The sequence below is a fragment of the Arachis ipaensis genome, chromosome B2, assembly GCF_059453495.1.
Source record: "Arachis ipaensis isolate K30076 ecotype BB chromosome B2, ASM5945349v1, whole genome shotgun sequence".
Taxonomy (NCBI): Eukaryota; Viridiplantae; Streptophyta; class Magnoliopsida; order Fabales; family Fabaceae; genus Arachis; species Arachis ipaensis.
This window is the reverse complement of record NC_142437.1, coordinates 121,074,923-121,095,151: the sequence shown is the minus strand read 5'-3', so window position 1 is coordinate 121,095,151 and position 20,229 is coordinate 121,074,923. Positions and strand designations below refer to the sequence as shown.

Genomic DNA, 20,229 nt, shown 5'->3' with positions numbered 1-20,229 from the left:
GAGTAATCTTCATGGGTCATTTGGCATGGACACATTTAATTAGAGAATGTTATTAGTAGTTGTAAAGCTGCCAATGCAAGGATGGATGTGAAGATACACCATTGGTAACTGCTAAAAAAGATTATGTAGAAGAGAACGCATTAGACTTGTATAGTATTAATAATGCCAGCATGAGTTATACCTGGGTGCTCCAGTGTATTTATAATGTGAGGAGTGATCTTTTTGGAGATAAGATAGTTATCTTATCTTATCTTATTTTTGAGTGAAGTCATCTTATCTTCAAGGGAAACCCCCTTATCTCTATAGGCTTGGGCTGCCTTTGGATTTGGGTCGCATTCCTTTATTTAGGCCTGCTTTGGACCTCTATTGTCGATTTGGCCGACCTCTTTGAGAAGAGATCGGGAATTCCAGACCTGTACAGGCCGGTCGCTTTGTCTTTAAGCAGCCCGGGTCGTGCAGCTCGACTCAAGATATGAACAGTGCCCCTGCTCGAGCTCGGTCTTTCTTTTGAGGTCGAGTTTTAGAACTTCGATCTCTTTTGGGGAAGCCGGACTCGAGCATTCTTTTGTTGGGTCTGTTTGTAGAACTTCTTTTAAGTAGCTTTAAATGCGGAACGTTTCTCTTTGTAGCGCACGTTTTTGTACTTCTTTGGAAACATGCGACGGTTTTAAATGCCCATTAACCTCCCCTTTCGCCGTTTCCTTTGCTTCCCACTTCTCACTTCTTTTCAAAATTCTTCAAAGAGTTTCTCTTCCCTGTCTCTCCTCTTCTTGCTTCCCCGCAACTTTTCTTGCTTTCTATCTTCTGCTTTTGAAGAGGCGATCGTTGGTGTTTGCTTCTTTTCAATCTCTGATCACTTCATTGTTCCTTTCCTACTGCAGGTTGGCTTTTCTCTCTTTCCTCATTTTTATGTTTGCATATTTATAATCTTTTTTATTTTGTTTGGAAAAAGCTGAAAAGTTTGAATCTTTCTTTGCTTGCTGCGTTTGATTTGCTTTTGCTCTGTGTGCTGTTTTAGGGTTTCTTTAATTTTGTAGAACCTTTCCTTGTTTGCTGGTATTTGATGCATTTTTAGGGTTTTAAATGCTGTTTACTGTATCTTCTTGATTTCTTCCTTTGAAATAGTGAACTTGTTTGATTCTGAGAAAAGGTTGCGCCCTTGATGATTCTCCCTTTTTAAAATGCTGAACTGTTTGACCTTGAGAAAGGTTGCGTCTTTGATAATTGCCCCTTTGCATGCTTTGATATTTGACTTTTCTGATAGGCTGTAAAAAGTAATGAATTTGATAGATTATTTTGTGTTTTTGTGGAGTGTCGCTATCGAAGGAGAGTTGCTTCCTTGTTTTGAGGGATGTAGGTCGTATATTTTTCCTGAAGCCTTATTCTGTTTCTTCCTCTAAAGGATGCCCCTGGACCTTGGTGTCAGTCCTGAGGTCTCCTTTTGCTGTTTCTATGTTTTAGTCCGAGTTGTTTTTTGATTTGCCCGAGCTGTTTAGTAACCCCTTTTTCCTTTTCTTATTGTAGGACTAGTTGACCCATGTCTTCTCGCAAAAATATTGTCGAGACTTCTTTAAAAGTCCCTGAGGGTATGTCGGACTGGCTGGACTCCCTCGTGTTGATGTGTGTCTTTGTGGTAAATACTGAGTACTGTGTAGAACTGAAGAAACATCATAGGATTTGTAGTAGTCAGGCCCAGGAGAAAGATTATGAGCTTGTAGCGCCTGATTCCGATGAGAGGGTTTGTTTTTCGACCTCGGTCCAGGGGGAGCGTCCCTTCTTTTATGCCTATGACTATTTTTTCAGCCAACTGAACATTACTTTTCCTTTTACTGCTTTTGAGACCAATTTGATGTGGTCGTGCAATGTATCTCCCTCCCTGCTTCACCCGAATTCGTGGGGCTTTCTTAAGATTTTTCAATTACTGTGTCAAGAGTTGGATGTTAAACCATCTCAAACCCTTTTTCTTTACCTCTTTGTTTTGACTAAGCCCGGGGTGGCTAAGAAGAAGGCTGCTTGGGTATCTTTCCGTGCCGCCCAGGGAAAGAAAGTTTTTTCAATGTATGATGAATCTTTTTGCGATTTTAAGAACTATTTTTTCAAGGTCCGAGCTGTTGAAGGAGCTCGGCCTTTCTTTTTGGATGAGAATGGCGAGCCCAGCTTTCCTTTAGAATGGCAAAAGAATGTAGTGGTGTCTAGGTATACTTGAGAGATGTTAGATGAGGTTGAGCAAGCCTTCGTGACTGTGCTGGAAGAGAACTGGGGGCAGCCTCCCCATCTTGATACAAAGAAATTTCTCTCTTCTCCGAGCTGAGTTAGGTGGTGGTCGACTTCTTTTGTATTTGTTGTGCTTGTTTATTTTTGTCGAGTTTATTCGTTTCCCTTTTTATAACTCGGTTTCTTGCTGTATGTTGTTTTCAGAGATGATTAAAAACAATGACTCCATGAGGGCCTTTAAGAAGGCGAGAAAAGCCATCACCGCCCAGAACATCTCGGCAAAAGCCGCAGGGGAGAGATCTTCTCAAGTTCCTCCTAAGAAGCCGATCATGAGCTCTACTGGGCCGAGGAGGATGATTCCAACTCCTCAGGTCCATTTAGTTGATCCTCCCTCAATTTCTGCTGCTACTTCTTCTACTGTTGGCACTTCCCCAAAAAAGACAGAGGACTGTCAAACCCTTCAATTTGGATGCCCCTGACTTTGATGCCGTTGGGTTTGTTGATCAACAGATTGCCCCTTACGGTGTTGTTCCTACTGACGATGTCTCTCTTCTTTGTCATCTGGACTTTATTACTCGGAGCAGTATTAAGATGGCATATATGGGGGCGGCTTTATATCGAACTGCCCAAGATCTTCCCATTCATGCAACCAAGGCTTTTATGGAGGAGGCTAAATCAGAGTTTGACAGAATCAAGGGGTTGAAGGAGGAGCTTGAGGTGAGGGTGGCGAAGTTGGAAAAAGAGTTGGAGGGTGAGAAGATTCGGGCTACTGCTGCGGTGTCTTCTGCGAACTTGGCTGAGGAGATGTCTTTGAAACATAAGGAGAGCTATGTCCTAACTTATGGGGAAATGATAGAGCTCCGGGAGAGGTTGAAATCTGCCCAGACCGACTATGCCGAGCTCCAGGGTCATCTTGTAGGTAACGTGAATGCTGCTTATGAGAATTTGAAGGCTCATATTTGAGTTCTTGTGCTCGAGCTCGACCTTACCCTACTCAGCTTGGACAACACTGTAGTGGATGGTAAGATTGTCCCTGATGGCTCGGATGATGATGATGTGGATGTAGACCCTCCTCCTGTGCCATCTACCAAGGCTCCTGGTGCCCCGGCTTCTTCAGTTCCTGCTACTGAGGTCGGCCAGCTCGAGTCCGACCCTAATGTCCAGATCTTGAACCGGGATGATGGGACTGTAGATGCTGTTCCCCTTCAGGCTCGTCCTCCTTCACCCCGAGACACTGCTACTGGGGAGTCCTTGCATCCTTTATAGTTTTTCTTGATGTATTTGTGTATAGCCCGGTCTGTGGGCTTTGAACTCTTTATTTTTGTAATTTGCGGTCTTGACTTGGAGATTTTGGTTGCTTTTCTATAGCAACTTTTATGTAGAAAAATAAAGTAGCTTTTTGAGCTCTCTGAGGTCGACTCTTGGGTGGCCTCTTGAGCCCTTTGTCATATTATCTTTGTTCCTTTGCGATATGCTTGCCTGCAGCGTTGTTTAGCGTTTTCAGGAATCTTTTAGAGTGTTGGAGTCTTGTTGTCCGACCTCTTTAGATGGCTTTTACTTTTTGCGCTAGTCGAACAAAGTTTCTGAGGCTAGTTTTATTCGACTTATTCTTTCTTAGTACTCTCATAGAATACTTGCGAGCTTGGTGAGGTCGTGGCTTTCTGTAGGTTGAGCCGTGTCCCTTTTAGCGCACGCCTTCTGTCACGTTGGCTCCTTTTGTTGAGTCCTTCGAGTTATTCTTAGTAATCCATTTTATTTGAACCTTGTTAGGTCTCTTTTATGGATGACTTTTATAACTTTGTAGCTTTGATTTGTCTTAGGCCGACCTCTTCATCTCGGTTTATCCGAAGTTATTTCTAATAATTCATTTTATTTGGACCTTGTCAGGTCCTTTTATGGATTACTATTTATAACTTTTTGTAGCTTTTTTCGGTCTGACTTTATTGTGTTGGTCCCTTCTAAGTTATTTTCAGTAATCCATATTATTTGGACCTTTGTCAGGTCTCTTTTATGGATTATTTTTTATAACTTTTTGAGGTTTTGTTGGGCCGACTTTATTATGTCGGTCCCTTCTAAGTTATTTTCAGTAATCCATATTATTTGGACCTTTGTCAGGTCTCTTTTATGGATTACTTTTTATAACTTTTTGAGGTTTTGTTGGGCCGACTTTATCATGTCGGTCCCTTCTAAGTTATTTTCAGTAATCCATATTATTTGGACCTTTGTCAGGTCTCTTTTATGGATTACTTTTTTTTATAACTTTTTGAGTTTTGTTGGGCCAACTTTATCATGTTGGTCCCTTCTAAGTTATTTCTAGTAATCCTCTTTTTTAGGGCTGGCCAGGCTTCTTTCTAGGGATTACTTTTTATAACTTTTATAGTTGTAGTCGACTGGTCTGACTTCTTTATGTCGGTCCGTCTTTAAGTTATTTTTAGCAACCCATTTTTATTAAGACCTCGTCAAGTCTTTTCCTATGGATCACTTTTGATAACTTCTTGCATTATTCTATTTTGTCGCTTTTCATCTTGCCGATTTTGATCCTTACTTTGGCCGACTTCTGAAGAATTCGATTTTCATCTTTGTCGACTTCATCGTGATCAAGCAGTGAATTTGATTTTTCACTTTTGTCGATCTGTAGCTTTATAATCGGGCGATGAATTTTTGCATTTCAGATTAATGCATCTTGATAAAGAGGATTTGTAGAAAATCTGAAAAAACTTTATTCAAAATAGAAAATATGCAAATATATACATGTATATATCTTGGCTTGATGCCTCGTTAAAAAACCTTTTCAGGAAAAAGAGTGCACATTGACCTAAGATCTTTATTACCACTAACTATAATACTTTCTTAGGTTGCAGGCTTGCCATGACCTTGGTAGCTCTCGCCCTTCTAGTTCGGACACCCTGTAGTAGCCTTTTTCCAGTACCTCTGTGATTCGGTAGGGTCCTTTCCAGTTAGCTGCTAGTTTCCCCTCTCCCGGTTGACTTGTTTCGATATCATTTCGGATTAGGATGAGGTCGTTGTTGGCAAAGCTTCGCTGTACTACCTTCCGATTGTATCTTGAGGCCACTCGACGTTTTAACGCCTCTTCCCTGATCCGAGCTTTTTCTTGGATTTTTGGAAGTAGGTTGAGTTCTTCCCTTTGTAGTTGGGAGTTGTCCTTTTAACCATAGTGGATCACTATGGGCGATCCTTCTTCGACCTCCACTGGGATCATTACCTCCATCCCGTAAGCTAATCGAAAAGGTGATTCCTTTGTGGTGGAGTGTGGTGTTGTCCGATATGCACATAGGACTTGTGGGAGCTCTTCAGCCCAAGCTCCCTTTGCGTCCTATAATCTCCGTTTTAACCCGGCCAGTATGACTTTGTTGGTAGCTTCTGCTTGTCCATTAGCCTGGGGGTGTTCTACGGATGTGAATTGGTGCTTTATTTTTAAGTCGGCCACCAATTTTCTGAAGCCTGCATATGTGAATTGAGTGCCATTGTCTGTGGTGATGGAGTATGGAACCCCAAACCTTGTGACAATGTTTCTATATAGGAATTTTTGACTTCTTTGAGCAGTGCCGTTAGCTAGGGGTTCTGCCTCAATCCATTTTGTAAAATAGTATACCCCGACGATGAGGAACTTAACCTGTCCTGATCCTTGAGGGAAGGGCCCAAGGAGGTCGAGTCCCCATTTTGCAAATGGCCAGGGTGAGGTTACGCTGATGAGCTCCTCTGGTAGGGCGATGTGAAAATTAGCATGTTTCTAACATGGTGGACATATCTTTACGAACTATGTTGCTTCTTTTTGTAAAGTTGGCCAATAGAATCCGGCTCGGAGTATTTTTTTTTGGTGAGAGTTTGTGCTCCGAGATGGTTGCCATAGATGCCACTGTGTATTTCTTCTAAAACTTTCTTTGTGTTGGAAGTCGGCACACATTTTAACAGTGGTGTTGAAATCCCTCTCTTGTATAGAGTGTTGTTTATGATGGTATAGTATTGTGCCTCCCATTTTAACCTCTTTCCCTCCTTCTTATCTGTAGGGAGTATTTCTATTTTGAGGTAGTTAATTATGGGAGACATCCATCCTTGATCCAGACCGGTTATGGATAGGACCTTTTCATCTTCCGAAATTGACGGGTTCTGTAGTATCTCCTGAATGAGGCTTCTATTGTTGCCCCTGGTTTGGTGCTGGCTAGTTTTGAGAGTGCATCAGCTCGAGCATTCTGTTCCCGAGGTATGTGACGGACCTCATATTTCCCGAGTTGTCCGAGCTGTTCCTTGGTTTTATCCAAGTACTTTTTCATGGTCGGATCCTTGGCTTGATAGCTTCCTGCTAGGGGTGTTCAAAACCAATCCAAACCGACGAACCGAACTAAAAAAACCAAAAACCGAAATAACCGAAAACCAAAATAACCAAAAAATTATGTTTTTGCAGTTTTTTGTTCGGTTCGGTTCGGTTTTCGGTTTTGATTGAGAAAACCTAAACCAAACCAAACCAAACCAGTATATAAATAAAACATTTAAATTACCCTAACCCTAATGTGAAGCCCATTCATTCACCCTCACCTCAGCGCCGCAGACCTCATTACCTTGCCCTACTCTGAACTCTCAACCCTCATCTTCCACTCTCCTCTGCCATCCTCCGGAGTCCAGACTGTAGCAGCCGCGAAGGAGCCTTTCTCCCCGTTATCCCCTCCTTCTCCCTCTCCCTTTCTCGTACCCGCTCTCTCTCCATCGTCTCCCACGCAGCGAAACAACAGCAGTAGTGCAGCACGCACCAGCATGCAGCATCGCCCTCCGTGAAGCACAGCGCAGCGCAGTCCAGCCGCCGTGTCTTCCGTCACACAGGTTTATTCTTGATTTTCTTTCTGAGTTTTCATTCTCTATCTGCCATTTTTTCCTTTTCTATTTTTGTTATAATTTTCTTCTTGATTATTGATTGGTATTTTTTTATTTTAATTTTGTTTTCTTGGTTCACTGCTATTATTAATTTTTTTTTAATTTATTCTTCATTTTAATTCGTTTTCCAGTTCTTCTAGCCTCGTTGCCTCCGTCGTAGCATCTCCTTCTGTCGCAGCATCTCTGTCATCTGTAATGGAGCCTAAGCCTCAGGTTTATTTTTTTTGTTCTGATTCTATTTTTTTAAATCTGGTTTAGTATTCTTGTTGATTCTAATTTGGGATGAACACTTGGTTGGCTTGTTCTTGATTTTATGGCTGAGTTGTTGATTCTGATTTTGTTTTTTAATTCTGAATTTTTTGTTACGTTTAATTTAGGGTAATTCTTGTTTAGGGTTAATTCTGAATTTCTTGTTTATTCAATGTTAATGCACGAAAGGAGAAGGTGAAAGAGGAAGAATTTGTGGAATTAGTGCACTACATGCAAACTTTTGGAATCAGATTGGTTGTATTTCTGATTTAGTTTGGTTCTATTTCTGATTCAGTCTCTTGCCTTTTTTTTATTGCTTCTTGATTTTTCTGAGTGAGGTTGATTATTGTTCCATCTTCTGCTTTCCCTATTTTTACAAAATTGTTGATGATTTTAATTTGTTGTGTTTTTAGTACTTTGTTAATGATTTGAGTCAAGTTGATTATTTGTTAGTGACTTTGGAATCAGTTTGGTTGTATTCAATGATTTTGTTTGTAAACTGTGTTTATTTGCTGAAACTTGTTATGATTCTAATTTTGAAAATAATGCATAAATTAAGGCATGGCCCTGTTCCCCTAATTTGAAGATTGAGAATCGAGAATACCTTTTAGAGGCACATTTTTAGTTTAGTTAAGCATTCATACTATTGTTTAACATTCATTTTTTCCTGAATATACAACCCTATTTGGTGGTATTAATTGTTATAACTCAATTTCTGATTTCAGGTTCTTTGTTTGCTGAACAATTTTTTGCAATCTTGCTAGGAAACATCAAAATATGGCTGCTTTGCTGTACAAATTAATGGAAGCAACTTTTTTTTTCTTTTTATTGTGTTGAACTTTTCATGTTTTTCGATTGTTGTATTTATAATTTCTTTTGTTGTTGAACTTCTTGTATCAAGATTTTTGTTAGTTATTATGTTGTATGACTGTATTTATGACTTTGTGAAATTAAACTTGTTATTTTGTTGCATATGTTTATGTTGAAAATAACATAGGACAGAGTTTTAGTACATGGGAAATAACTGGAACTGAATTCATTTTTTGAGTTCAAAAACCGAACCAAACCAAACCGATTTTAATTGGTTTGGCTTGGTTCGGATGGTCTCAGTAAAAAGACCGAACCAAACCGAACCGAACTACTAATATAAAATTGGATCGGATAGATTTTTCTTAAAAAACCGAACCAAACCGCACCGCGAACACCCCTACTTCCTGCTATTTGTGAGGTGACTACTTGTGAGTCGCTGAAGATGATAAGCTTTTGAGCTCCGACCTCTTTAGCCAGCTTCAAACCAGCTAGTAATGCCTCATATTTAGCCTGATTGTTTGAGGCAGGGAAATCGAACTTAAGGGAGAGTTCGATTTGGGTTCCTTGATTGCTTTCTATTATTACGCCTGCCCCGCTCCCGGTTTTGTTCGAGGAGCCATCTATGTAGAGATTCTATTCTGTAGGGATTTTCGGGGTGTCAGTAAACTCTGCAATGAAGTCGGTCAGGTACTGTGATTTGATGGCTGTCTGCGCTTCATATTGGATGTCGAATTCAGACAACTCGACTGCCCATTGTAAGATTCTTCCTGCCAAATATATTTTCTGCAAAATGCCTTTTATGGGCTGGCTGGTTCGAACCTTGATGATGTAGGCTTGAAAATATGAGCGAAGTCATCGAGACGTTAGTATGAGAGCATAGGCGAATTTTTTTATTTTTTGGTAGTTCAGTTCGGACCCTTGTAGTGCTTTGCTGATGAAGTATATAGGTTGTTGTTTGCTTTCGTCCTCTCTGACCAGTGCTGAGGCTACTGTCCGATTTCCTACTGTGAGGTACAAATAAGTGGTTCTCCTTCCCGTGGCCGAGTTAGAATAGGTGGTTGTCCCAGGAACCTTTTGAAATCCTGGAAAGCTTGCTCACACTCCGTTGTCCATTCAAACCTCTTTTCCTTCCTTAAAGTGGCGTAGAAGGGGAGAGATTCTATTGCTGATCCGGCTAGAAATCTGGACAAGGCTGCTAATCTTCCATTGAGTTGTTGTACCTCTTTGACATAGGTCGGGCTCTTCATGTCGAGTATAGCTCAGCATTTATCCGGATTTAACTCAATTCCTCTTTGTGTGAGCATGAAACCCAAGAATTTGCCAGCTTCTACTACGAAGGTGCATTTTGCAGGGTTAAGTCGCATGCCATGCCTTCTTATAGTGTCGAATACTTGGGTGAGGTCGGACAGTAATGATTCCTCGCTTTGTGTCTTTACTAACATGTCATCCACGTATACTTCCATGACTTTCCCGATGTGGTCTGTGAAGACTTTATTCATTAATCTTTGATAAGCGGCTCCTGCATTTTTGAGTCCGAATGGCATGACGACGTAGCAGTAGTTTGCTTTTGGGGTTAAGAATGAGGTTTTTTCTTGATCAGGTGGGTACATTGGGATTTGATTGTATCCCGAATAGGCGTCCATAAACGAGAGGTATTTGTATCCGGAGGAGGCACTACCAGAGCGTCGATACTTGGGAGTGGATAAGGATCTTTTGGGCAAGCTTTGTTGAGATCGGTGTAGTCGGTGCACATCCGCCACTTCCCATTTGATTTTTTCACCAAGACGACGTTAGCGAGCCATAGTGGGTACTTGACTTCCCATATGAATCCTGCCTCCAGTAAAGCTTGTACCTGCTCTTTTACAGCTTGGGACTGTTCTGGCCCGAGCTTTCTGTGTCTCTACTGTACTGGCCGAGATCCTGGGTATACTACCAGCTTGTGGCACATTAGCTTGGGGTCTATGGCCTATCTGCGGCCTTCCATGCGAAGAGGTCAACATTATCTCTTAAGAACTTTATGAGGGACTCCTTTATGTCTCCTTTTAGGATTGTGCCGATATTGGTTGTTTTATCTGGGACATCTCCGATCTGGACCTTTTCTATTTTGCCTTCGGGTTGTGGACGAAGTTCTTCCCGCCCTCAAACTCCCCCGAATTCGATGGTGTGGATTTCTTCTCCTTTGCCTCTGAGGTTCATACTTTCGTTGTAATAGCGGCGCGCTGTCTTCTAGTCTGCTCTTACCGTAGCGATCCCTTCTGTTGTTGGAAACTTCATGCACAGATGTGGAGTCGAGACTACTGCGCCGAGTTGATTCAGCATTGTTCGACCTATCAGGGCATTGTAGGCTGTACTCACGTCGACCACGATGTAGTCTATGTTGAGTGTCCTTGACCGGTTTCCTTTTCCAAAGGTTGTGTGCAGTGAGATGTATCCCAGTGGTTGGATTGGAGTGTCTCCGAGCCCGAATAGGCTGTTTGGATATGCTCTGAGTTCTTTTTCCTCTAGGCCGAGTTTGTCGAAGACGATTTTGAACAGTATGTCGGCTGAGCTTCCTGGGTCCACCAGTGTGCGGTGGAGATTAGCGTTGGCCAATATGATAGTGATGACCATGGGATCGTCATGTTCCGAGATGACGCCAGCTGCGTCCTCTTTGGTGAAGGTGATAGTGGGGAGGTCGGGTGCTCCTTCTCCTCCCTCGACATGATATACTTCTTTCAGATGTCTTTTGCGAGATGATTTGGAGATTCCTCCTCCCGCAAATCCTCCGTGTATCATGTGGACATGTCTCTCCGGGGTACGAGGTGGTCGTTCAGTTCATCCGACTTCTTCGTCCCTTCTTATTTTTCTTGGCTCATCTAATTTGTTGGCTAAGTACGGATCTAGTCTCCCCTCTCTTACCAATTTTTCTATGACATTCTTCAAATCGAAGCACTCGTTGGTGGGATGTCCATAGATTCGATGGTATTCACAGTATTCTGTCCGATTTCCTCCTCCTTTCTTGCTTTTGAGTCGACGAGGTGGAGGTATTTTTTCAGTATGGCATACTTCTCGATAGATATCTACAAGAGACACCCGAAGAGGGGTTTAATTGTGGTATTTCTTGATCTTTTCTCCATGCTAATCTTCTTTTTTCTTGGACTCTTTATCTTTATCTCGGGAGAAGTATGGTAATCCGGACTTTGAGTTCTCTCCTAGTCGAGAGTTTTCCTCCATGTTGATGTATTTCTCTGCTCGTTCTTGCACTTCATTTAAAGATGTGGGATGTTTTTTCGATATGGAGTGACTAAAAGGTCCCTCTCGTAAGCCATTGATGAGGCCCATAATGGCTGCTTCTGTGGGCAGACTTTGTATGTCTAGACATGTTTTGTTGAATCTTTCTATGTAGCTGCGGAGACTTTCCCGATCTCCTTGCTTGATCCCTAATAGACTTGGGGCATGCTTAGTTTTGTCTTTCTGGATAGAGAATCTGGCTAGAAATTTCTTGGCTAAGTCGTCAAAGCTTGAGATGGACCTAGGGGGCAGATTGTCGAACCATTTAATTGCTGTCTTTGTCAAGGTAGTCGGGAAGGCTTTGCAGCGGACTGCATCTGAGGCGTCGGTGAGATACATTCTACTTCTGAAATTACTGAGATGATGGCTGGGATCTGATGTGCCATCGTACAAAGTCATGTCGGGGGGGTTTGAAGTCTTTTGGAATTTTGGCCTTCATAATCTCTTTGGTGAATGGGTCTTGGTCCTTGCGGGAGCTATCTTCGTGGCTGGATCGAGTAGTTTTAGCTTTGAGATCAGCTTCGAACTTTAGGAGCTTGTCCTCTAATTCGCGGCGTCACCTAGCTTCCCTTCGTAGGTCTCTCTCGACTTCCCGTTGATACTCGACCTCTTTTTCGAGTTGTTTTAGGCGATCCTGAAGTGCCTCCATGGCTCCCGTGTTTAGTAAATTCTTGTCTTTGTTAGGTTGAGAAGTATCGTCTAGTGTGACCTCCGCGTTTTTATGTGGCGTTCTGTTCTCCAAATTAGAGTTGTGGTCGTTGTCAAGGTTGTCCGCCATAATGATGGGATGACTTCCAGGTTCCCCGGCAACAGCGCCAATGTTCCGAGGGTTACCTGAAACTGTAGGTCGATCTCGGAGGAGATCTTCTGTGCTGGTCGGAGCTGACTTGTCCGACTTGTGGGTGGTGACTGGAGCTGTCGTGTCCGACTTGTTGGACGGGGTGTGCTGCTGATCCTTTGTCACCGGAGGGTGGTGGTACCTGCAAGGGACTCCGATGCTTAAGTTAGCAAGGGTATTAAGCAGATTTTTAGTAGAATCAGAGTATGAGTTATACCGGGGTGCTCCAGTATATTTATAATGGTGAGGAGTGACCTTCTTGGAGATAAGATAGTTATCTTATCTTATCTTATCTTTGAGTGAAGTCATCTTATCTTCAAGGGAACCCCCTTATCTCTATAGGCTTTGGTTGCCTTTGGATTTGGGTTGCGTTCCTTTATTTGGGCCTGCTTTGGGCCTCTATTGTCGATTTAGCCGACCTCTTTGAGAAGAGATCGGGAGTTCCAGACCTGTACAGGTCGGTCGCTTTGTCTTTAAGCAGCCTGGGTCGTGTAGCTCGACCCAAGATATGAACACTTACAAAAAATATTAAAAAATAAATTTTTAATACATATTATTATTTAATAAAATTTACACAAAACTATAAAAGGTAATTTTTATTATGCTCATACAGTACCAGACAGACTTAAACTAGTACTATCGACTAATTTATCGGTATACGTTTTTACTCAATTTTTCGTAGAAAATTATATTTCACAACTCAAAAAATTCTACTGAATTTAAATCTCACCTCAAAATTTTCTAATTCACATTATAAATTTTTGAACATATTTTCGGACAATTTAAATTATTATTTTACGTTAATTAATTAGTTAATAATTTTTGGTTCTTACATTAGGCGCACATGCTCATTGCCATTGAGGCAGAATGGACGAAACTGAAATATATATACCATTTTTCATCCGTGCTAGCATTCTATACCCAACTCTTCCAACCTCTTTTCACTCCCTATCATCGACGTGCGTCAATATCAGACTCTCTAACTCGGACAAAGAATTTGCTCTTCAAGTGTGCAAAAGCACAAGATTCTCATACTCAAATATAATTCCACTATCACTGTTTCTCATGTGACAGTTGGATACACCATCACAACAAAGAAACCACTACCAGTAGACATTTTTCATAATTTTTTTTAAAAAAAAAGGGAGAGAAGAAGTATTGAGATTTTTATGGAGAATACCAACGGTTTGAAAATCCTTTTATAGATGATTGATTTTTGTTGTACTATATCTCATTTACAATGTCAACGTTTTAAGTTAGCATGTATCTCGTTTACACACTAAATAAAATTAGTTCGTTTATATTTTTTTTATAGTGTAAATGAGATATGTGAAGTTCGTTCCCCATGTAAAACATGTGCACACGTGATACGTAGACCTGGATTTGTACCTTATCTCGTTTACATTGGAAATGAGATACGTCTATACTTATCTCCTTTTATAAAGTAAACGAGATAAAACATATTACGAAAATCAGTAAAAACTTTCAAAATTATCTTTTTTTTTTTTCACAGGATCTTCCAACTCACAAAGTCAAAAACTAATCTATCTCAGTATTAAATTTCATTTAAGGATTTGCCGGCTGCATGCACTAGGCGAAATTTGTAATTTAAACATTTATTGTATTTATTTTACAAAAAAAAAAAATCATTTCTTTATCATTTATCTCCACCGGTTTCGGCCTTTAGTCCTAACACACTCTTTTCTTCCTACAAGTCAAATATAAGAGACTTCACTAATATTTGGGCCTTCAAATACCAAAAAAAAAATTAAGAGTATTTATTTCGTAATGTGTTACAATTTTTATTTCTTTTTCCAATAATAATAAAGAAGATTTGTGGGAACAAATTGTATGTTGAAATAATATTTTTGAGAATAACATGAAAAGGTGAAAAATTTCACCGATGGGTAATTCCGTAAAAGCCAGCATTATTCCACCACGTGATTTTGTCCCAACTCCCAAGACCATAAAGCTCATCATTCATCCTTAACTCCTGTTTGAGAAAACCCAGAGAGTACATTGCAAACTGTGAACCCTTCTTCCCTCGTCCTTTACCTTTCTTTTTTTGTTGTGATTTCATCCGTTGCACTTGAGATCCAATCATGGCTGCAAAACTTGATGGTGGAGCCTATCTCGCTTCCTTGTTGATGCTGTTTTAGACAAGTTGTCTTCAATACTTGAAGATGACTCCGTCCTCAATGGAAACGTCTCTGCCCTCGAGTTGCTTGGGAGGTTGGAGAAACGTCTGTATGAGGTTGGACCTGTGCTTGATGATGCTGAGCAGAAGCAGTTCACTAACAAGAGAGTCAAAAAGTGGCTTCTTGATCTCCAAGATGCTCTCTATTTTGCTGATGACTTGGTCGATGAGATCTCCACTAAAGCTGCCATCCCAGCCACTCAAAGGGATCCAGGTAACTCTTCTTCCTGGTCTCGTCTTGTTGATTCATATATCGAAGATACTGGTGACATGGAAAAAATAGTTGGTACACTAGAGTCTGTTGTAGCAAAGAAAAATCATCATCGTCTGAAAGAGTGCGCCAAGGTGGACATGTCGTCATGGAGAACTCCATCCACATCTCTCGTTGTAAGTTCTGACATATTTGGTCGGGACAAAGACAAAGAGAAGATAATCAAATTGCTGTTAGATGATACTCCTCATGCTAAATCACCTGTCATCCCCATTGTGGGTATGGGCGGTATAGGAAAAACAACTCTGGCTCAATTGGTTTACAATGATGAGCAAGTGCAGCAAAAGTTTAATGTTAAAGCATGGGTTTGTGTTGGTGAAGTATTTGATGTTCTTAAGGTGACAAAGACTGTAGTGGAGAAAGCTACTTCTGCTTCTTGCAACATGAATGATTTAGATTCAGTTCAACAACGTTTGAGGACTGAGGTAACAGGGAAGAAGTTTTTGGTTGTTCTGGATGACATGTGGACCAATCATTATGATGATTGGAAAACTTTTCTAATTCCCTTCCAATGTGGAAGTCAGGGAGGAAAGATTCTTGTAACAACCCGCATTGATGCTGTTGCTTCTATGGTGAAAACTATTCCAGCTCACAATTTGAGTTTGTTGAATGATGAACAATGTTGGTTGGTGTTTGCAAATCATGCATTTTCCGCTTCTGAATCACGAGATCGTTTGGCTTTAGAAAAAGTTGGCAGAAAAATTGTTGAAAAGTGCAAAGGACTGCCTTTGGCTGCTCAATCTCTTGGGGGCTTGCTGAGAACCAAGGATAACATAAGGGATTGGAAAGATGTTTTGATGAGTGAGATTTGGGAGTTTTCTGAAGACGAGTGTAGGATTCTTCCTGCATTAAGAATTAGTTATCACTACCTCCCCTCCTATTTAAAACGTTGCTTTGTTTATTGTTCTTTGTATCCTAAGAATTACGAATTTGACAAAGATGAATTAGTGTTATTATGGATGGCCGAAGATCTTTTGCAACAACCAAAGAGTGGAAGCATTTTAGAAGAAGTTGGTTATAGATACTTCAATGATTTAGCTGCACGATCATTCTTTCAACCTTCAAAGAATGGTTATAAAGATTCATTTGTGATGCACGATCTCATGCATGATCTAGCGACATTTTGTGGTGAAAAGTTCTTTGTTAGAATCTCTGAACACGAGAAAGTGGCCCAACATGATACTAAAACTCGTCATTTGTCATATGATGTCAACGACAATTATTCAGTCCTGAAGATGTTGGAAGCGTGTGAGAGTTTAAGTCATTTGAGGACCCTGTATCAAATCAAGAAAAAGTTCTACGGTGAACACAAAGAGGGAATTGATCCTTGTTGCTTACTAGCACAGTTGAAGCGCTTACGTGTTTTGCCATTTCAATCATTTGAAATTGATATATTGCCTGATTCAATTGGTGAATTGATCCACTTGCGTTATTTGAATCTCTCTGGTACACTTATCGTGACATTGCCCGAGTCCATGAGTAACTTGTATAATTTACAAACATTGAAGTTGGCAGAGTGTGAAAAACTTAAAAAGCTTCCCTCCAACATGCAAAATCTTGTGAATCTGCGTCATCTTGATATTGAGGGCACTGATTTAGAAGAGATGCCAAAAAAGATGAGCAAATTAAAAGATTTGCAAATTTTAAGTTACTATATTGCGGGCAAACATGAAGAGAATGGGATCGGAGAACTGGGAGAACTAACACATCTTCATGGGTCATTTTGTCTTAAGAATCTAGAGAATGTTAAGAATAGCGGTGAAGCATCGAATGCAAGGATGGATGAAAAAATACACCTGAATGATATAGATTTGACCTGGTCATCATTTGAAGAAAGTGAGGTTTGTGATTCCCAAAGTGAGAAAGATGTACTTGACAAATTACATCCTCACAAGGACTTGAAGAAGCTATACATGTGCGGTTACAGAGGTACCATGTTTCCGGATTGGTTAGGGCAGTCTTCGTACCACAACATGACTGAGTTGTATCTGAGTGGATGCAGGAATTGTTTGGTGCTTCCTTCACTTGGACAGTTACCCTCTCTGGAGAGGCTAGTCATTACAGATTTCAACAAGGTGAAGAAGATTGGTGGGTCATTCTATAAGGGTGATGGAACTCATCAGCATCAGGAGACACCCTTCCGATCCCTTAAATCTCTGCAATTTTTTTCTCTGAGTTGCTGGGAGGAATGGGAGTCATATGAATGTGATGATGATGATGATGCACCATTTCCTCAAATTGAGAAACTTTCAATATGGAACTGTCCTAAGTTAAGAGGAGATTTGCCCACTTTCCTTCCGTCTTTGAAATCACTCTACATTAGAGGATGCGAGGAGCTTGGTTGTTATCTGCCAAGAGCTCCCACAATATTCCTAATGGAAATATTAGGCAAACAGGAAGCAAGAATGCGAGACCTACCACTTTCACTGCAACTACTAAGAATAGAAGGAAAGCAGCTTGTGGATTCTCTGTTTGAGGCCATGACCCACACCCAACCAACCTCTCTCATACAGCTACAGATCTCAGAGTGCTCATCAGCTATCTCATTTCCAGGGGATTCTTTGCCCCCTTTGTTGCAAGATTTGCGCATATATAATTGCAAGAATGTAGAATTCCCAATGCAATACCAACAACATCACTCGCTAGAGAGCTTATACATATACAACAGCTGCGATTCACTTACATTCTTCGCATTGCCAGTGTTCCCAAATCTCTTGTTTCTGAGAATAGAAAGATGTGAAAATTTGACATCTCTGGAGGTGTCACACTCACAGTCCCTCCGAGAATTATGGATTGAAGAATGCCCTAAGCTGGTGAACATAACAAGGCTGCCTGCCTCTTTAAGGGAACTCAGAATCAGTGAATGTGGGTTGTTGGGTGAAGACATTGAGAGGAAGAACCCCCACATTTGGCCATCCATTTCCCACATTCCCTACATTAAAGTTAATGGGAATCTGATTGACAATGACTCAACATCTTAAAACAGGTAACTCTTTGCTATCTCTATCCCAAAGCAGCTTGACTTCATCTTCTCCAATATCATAATCATTCTCTCCTACATAATCTTACTTTTATTTCAAAAATTTATCCTACTATTTTTTGAGGTAAATACAAAACCCAATCCTCTCTTTTAACACTCTTAATCACCAATCTAGTCAATGCCTACTTTCCCCAACATATAGTATCACCAAACTGTTAACTTTTTTTAGGATACAATCTCAATTTTGGAATCCCCCCCCCCCCTCCCTCCCCATTTAACCGTTTACCCTTTTTTTAATTATTTCTTCTTTCTTTCTTCATGTATAGGAACATATATTGATTCTTCTGGGACTTGTCAATTTATTGCATTTGGGTGCTGCGCCTCCAATCTTGTAAGGATGAGTATCTATTTGGATTTAAAGTAACATTTGCTTTATTCTGTTGAAGGATTCCTGGAGAATTAATTGCCATTAAAGTACAATCTTAACATTAAAAATGCTCTTATCATTCTATACTATTCAAAGTCTCATATTTTCAAATCTGCATTAAACAAACATAGGAAATCTTTGGGCATGCTTAAATAAAGATCTTGTAGAATAATTGAGTTATTCATTTCAATTTTCTTAATGCAGATGATCTTAAAAGTTTCTATGTACTAATTCTTTGTTGGTTGAGTACATGGACAAGGAGCTATGTATATAGTTGAACTTTGTTGTCTCAGGCAGCAACTTCAAGCTGGAGTGGACCACTCTTAGAGTGGTATAATCCTGCACTGCATTACTCTCGTGACTATTTTCTTGTACAATATACCTTCTCATGCACCTTTTTATAACCATTGTGAATAAGGGTTTTGCTTTTGCTACGTTGAAGTATGTAAAAGACAACCATCATGCCCACGGTACAGCCTATCTTAATGGGATCATAAACAAGTAAGCACAAGCATTAAATTTATCTTGTGTCTTTTTCCAATTTTCCACAAAATTCTTAGTTGATTTTTTATTTTTTATTTTTTATTTTTAACCTACCTGAGAGCATGGTAAAACTTGGTTAGTTGGAGTAAATAATGTTGAAAGCAAGGTTGAGTGGCTGGTATGGTGATCTCAAAACAGTAGTCCTCAACTAAAGGAACAAATGAATTCTGAGGCATGTCTTTTGACTTTTGAGTAAGTTTTGAATAGTTTTATGTGGCTATTATTGTTAGGGGATTTTGGCCATAATGCTATATATAAACTACATACAACATAGAATGTTTATTAGAAGGTTATAATTTTGTTAATTCAAGGATAAACCCTTGAGAATGATGAAATCTTCCCCTTCAACTTTTGCCTTTCTCATTAACGGTTATTCTTCTTTTTATTGTTATTTCTGTCAGCTACTTTTGCACCACCCCTTGACTCACCCAAATCTAAGGCCTTTCATTACATTTCTTGGTGTTGCTCTTGCTTGCTTGCTTGCTCGTTGCCCTCGTTGGTTTGGTATGCTGTTTACTATCTTAGTATTAACTTCTGTTGAATTAAGAAATTAATTAACCTTGTGATGACTATGCACTAAGCCAAAATTGTATGAGTTGTTCTAATGTGTTTGTTTTGGCGTAGCAAGAGACGAATCGGAGCAAACTTGGATTAAGCCTAATTAGGAGACCAAAGAAATCTGGGCAAGAATGATGGAGGAACAATGAATCCCAAACAAATCAGATGAGGTGCAGTCTCTGCATCAATTCAAAAGCAGAATTCATGGAAGACATCATCCTCTTACAAAATCAAAAGAGAAATGGATGATGAAAAACATAATTTTGCAAGGACAGATAGACCAATCAAAATGCAACATGATTACCTTCAATGATATGGATACAGTTGGAGCAACATGTCAAAAATAGGCAGAAAGCTTACAAACTTTTCAAAGAAAAAAAGGAAGAACAAACTTAGTTTTATATTTTTATATACACTGAATAATTATCTTTTTTTTTTTCTTAAGAGTTTTTATGCCTTCATCGTTTCATTCTATTTTAGGAGAGCTGATATGAGTTATTCTGTTTATACGAAAGAGAGAGCTTAGAAAGTGAGAATCAATTTCTGTTATGAAAAAGGCAAGAGAGGTAGGATGTGAGAATATCTAGAATAAGCTATAGTGCCGTTTGAGAAATTTGTTTTTTTGTATTGGCTTGAATTGGTATTTGTAACTTGAATTTGTTTATAGTAAAAAATTCTACCATTTGTTGTGGTGGAGACTAGATATAGATCCCACTTTGGGATTGAATCAGGATATATTGTGTTGTTCATCTTCTCTATTATAATTTTCATTTACAATATTGTTATAACTGTCATCTGCATATGTTTTTCGCAAATCATGCAATTATTTTATAAAATCACCTTTTAATAATTCAAATGTGCATCACTCTTCTATTTTCTATGTCTTACAATATAGTGCTGCAGGTTGGTGTTTAAGAATTAGTGTTATTAATTTATTGACGTAAAATTATAATTATAATTCATTTTCATTCAATAAATGTACAAT

General features: G+C 39.8%; 1 protein-coding gene across 8 annotated transcripts; it reads left to right on the top strand.

Moving 5' to 3' along the window:
* The first annotated feature begins 14,257 nt into the window (after window positions 1-14,257).
* Window positions 14,258-19,979, top strand: LOC107626172 (putative disease resistance RPP13-like protein 1). Of its 8 annotated transcripts, none has more exons than XM_088504132.1 (7): window positions 14,258-17,722; window positions 18,043-18,107; window positions 18,348-18,474; window positions 18,562-18,644; window positions 18,767-18,878; window positions 19,088-19,190; window positions 19,315-19,979. In XM_088504132.1, exon 1 carries the CDS (start codon window positions 14,736-14,738, stop codon window positions 17,715-17,717), a length of 2,982 nt encoding a protein of 993 aa, XP_088360258.1. In that variant the 5' UTR covers window positions 14,258-14,735; the 3' UTR covers window positions 17,718-17,722; window positions 18,043-18,107; window positions 18,348-18,474; window positions 18,562-18,644; window positions 18,767-18,878; window positions 19,088-19,190; window positions 19,315-19,979. The 8 variants fall into 8 exon arrangements, with proteins under 8 accessions (XP_088360258.1, XP_088360256.1, XP_088360255.1 ...); XM_088504130.1 differs by having other exon boundaries at window positions 18,767-18,858; window positions 19,311-19,451; XM_088504129.1 differs by having other exon boundaries at window positions 19,311-19,451.
* The last annotated feature ends 250 nt before the right edge of the window (window positions 19,980-20,229 follow it).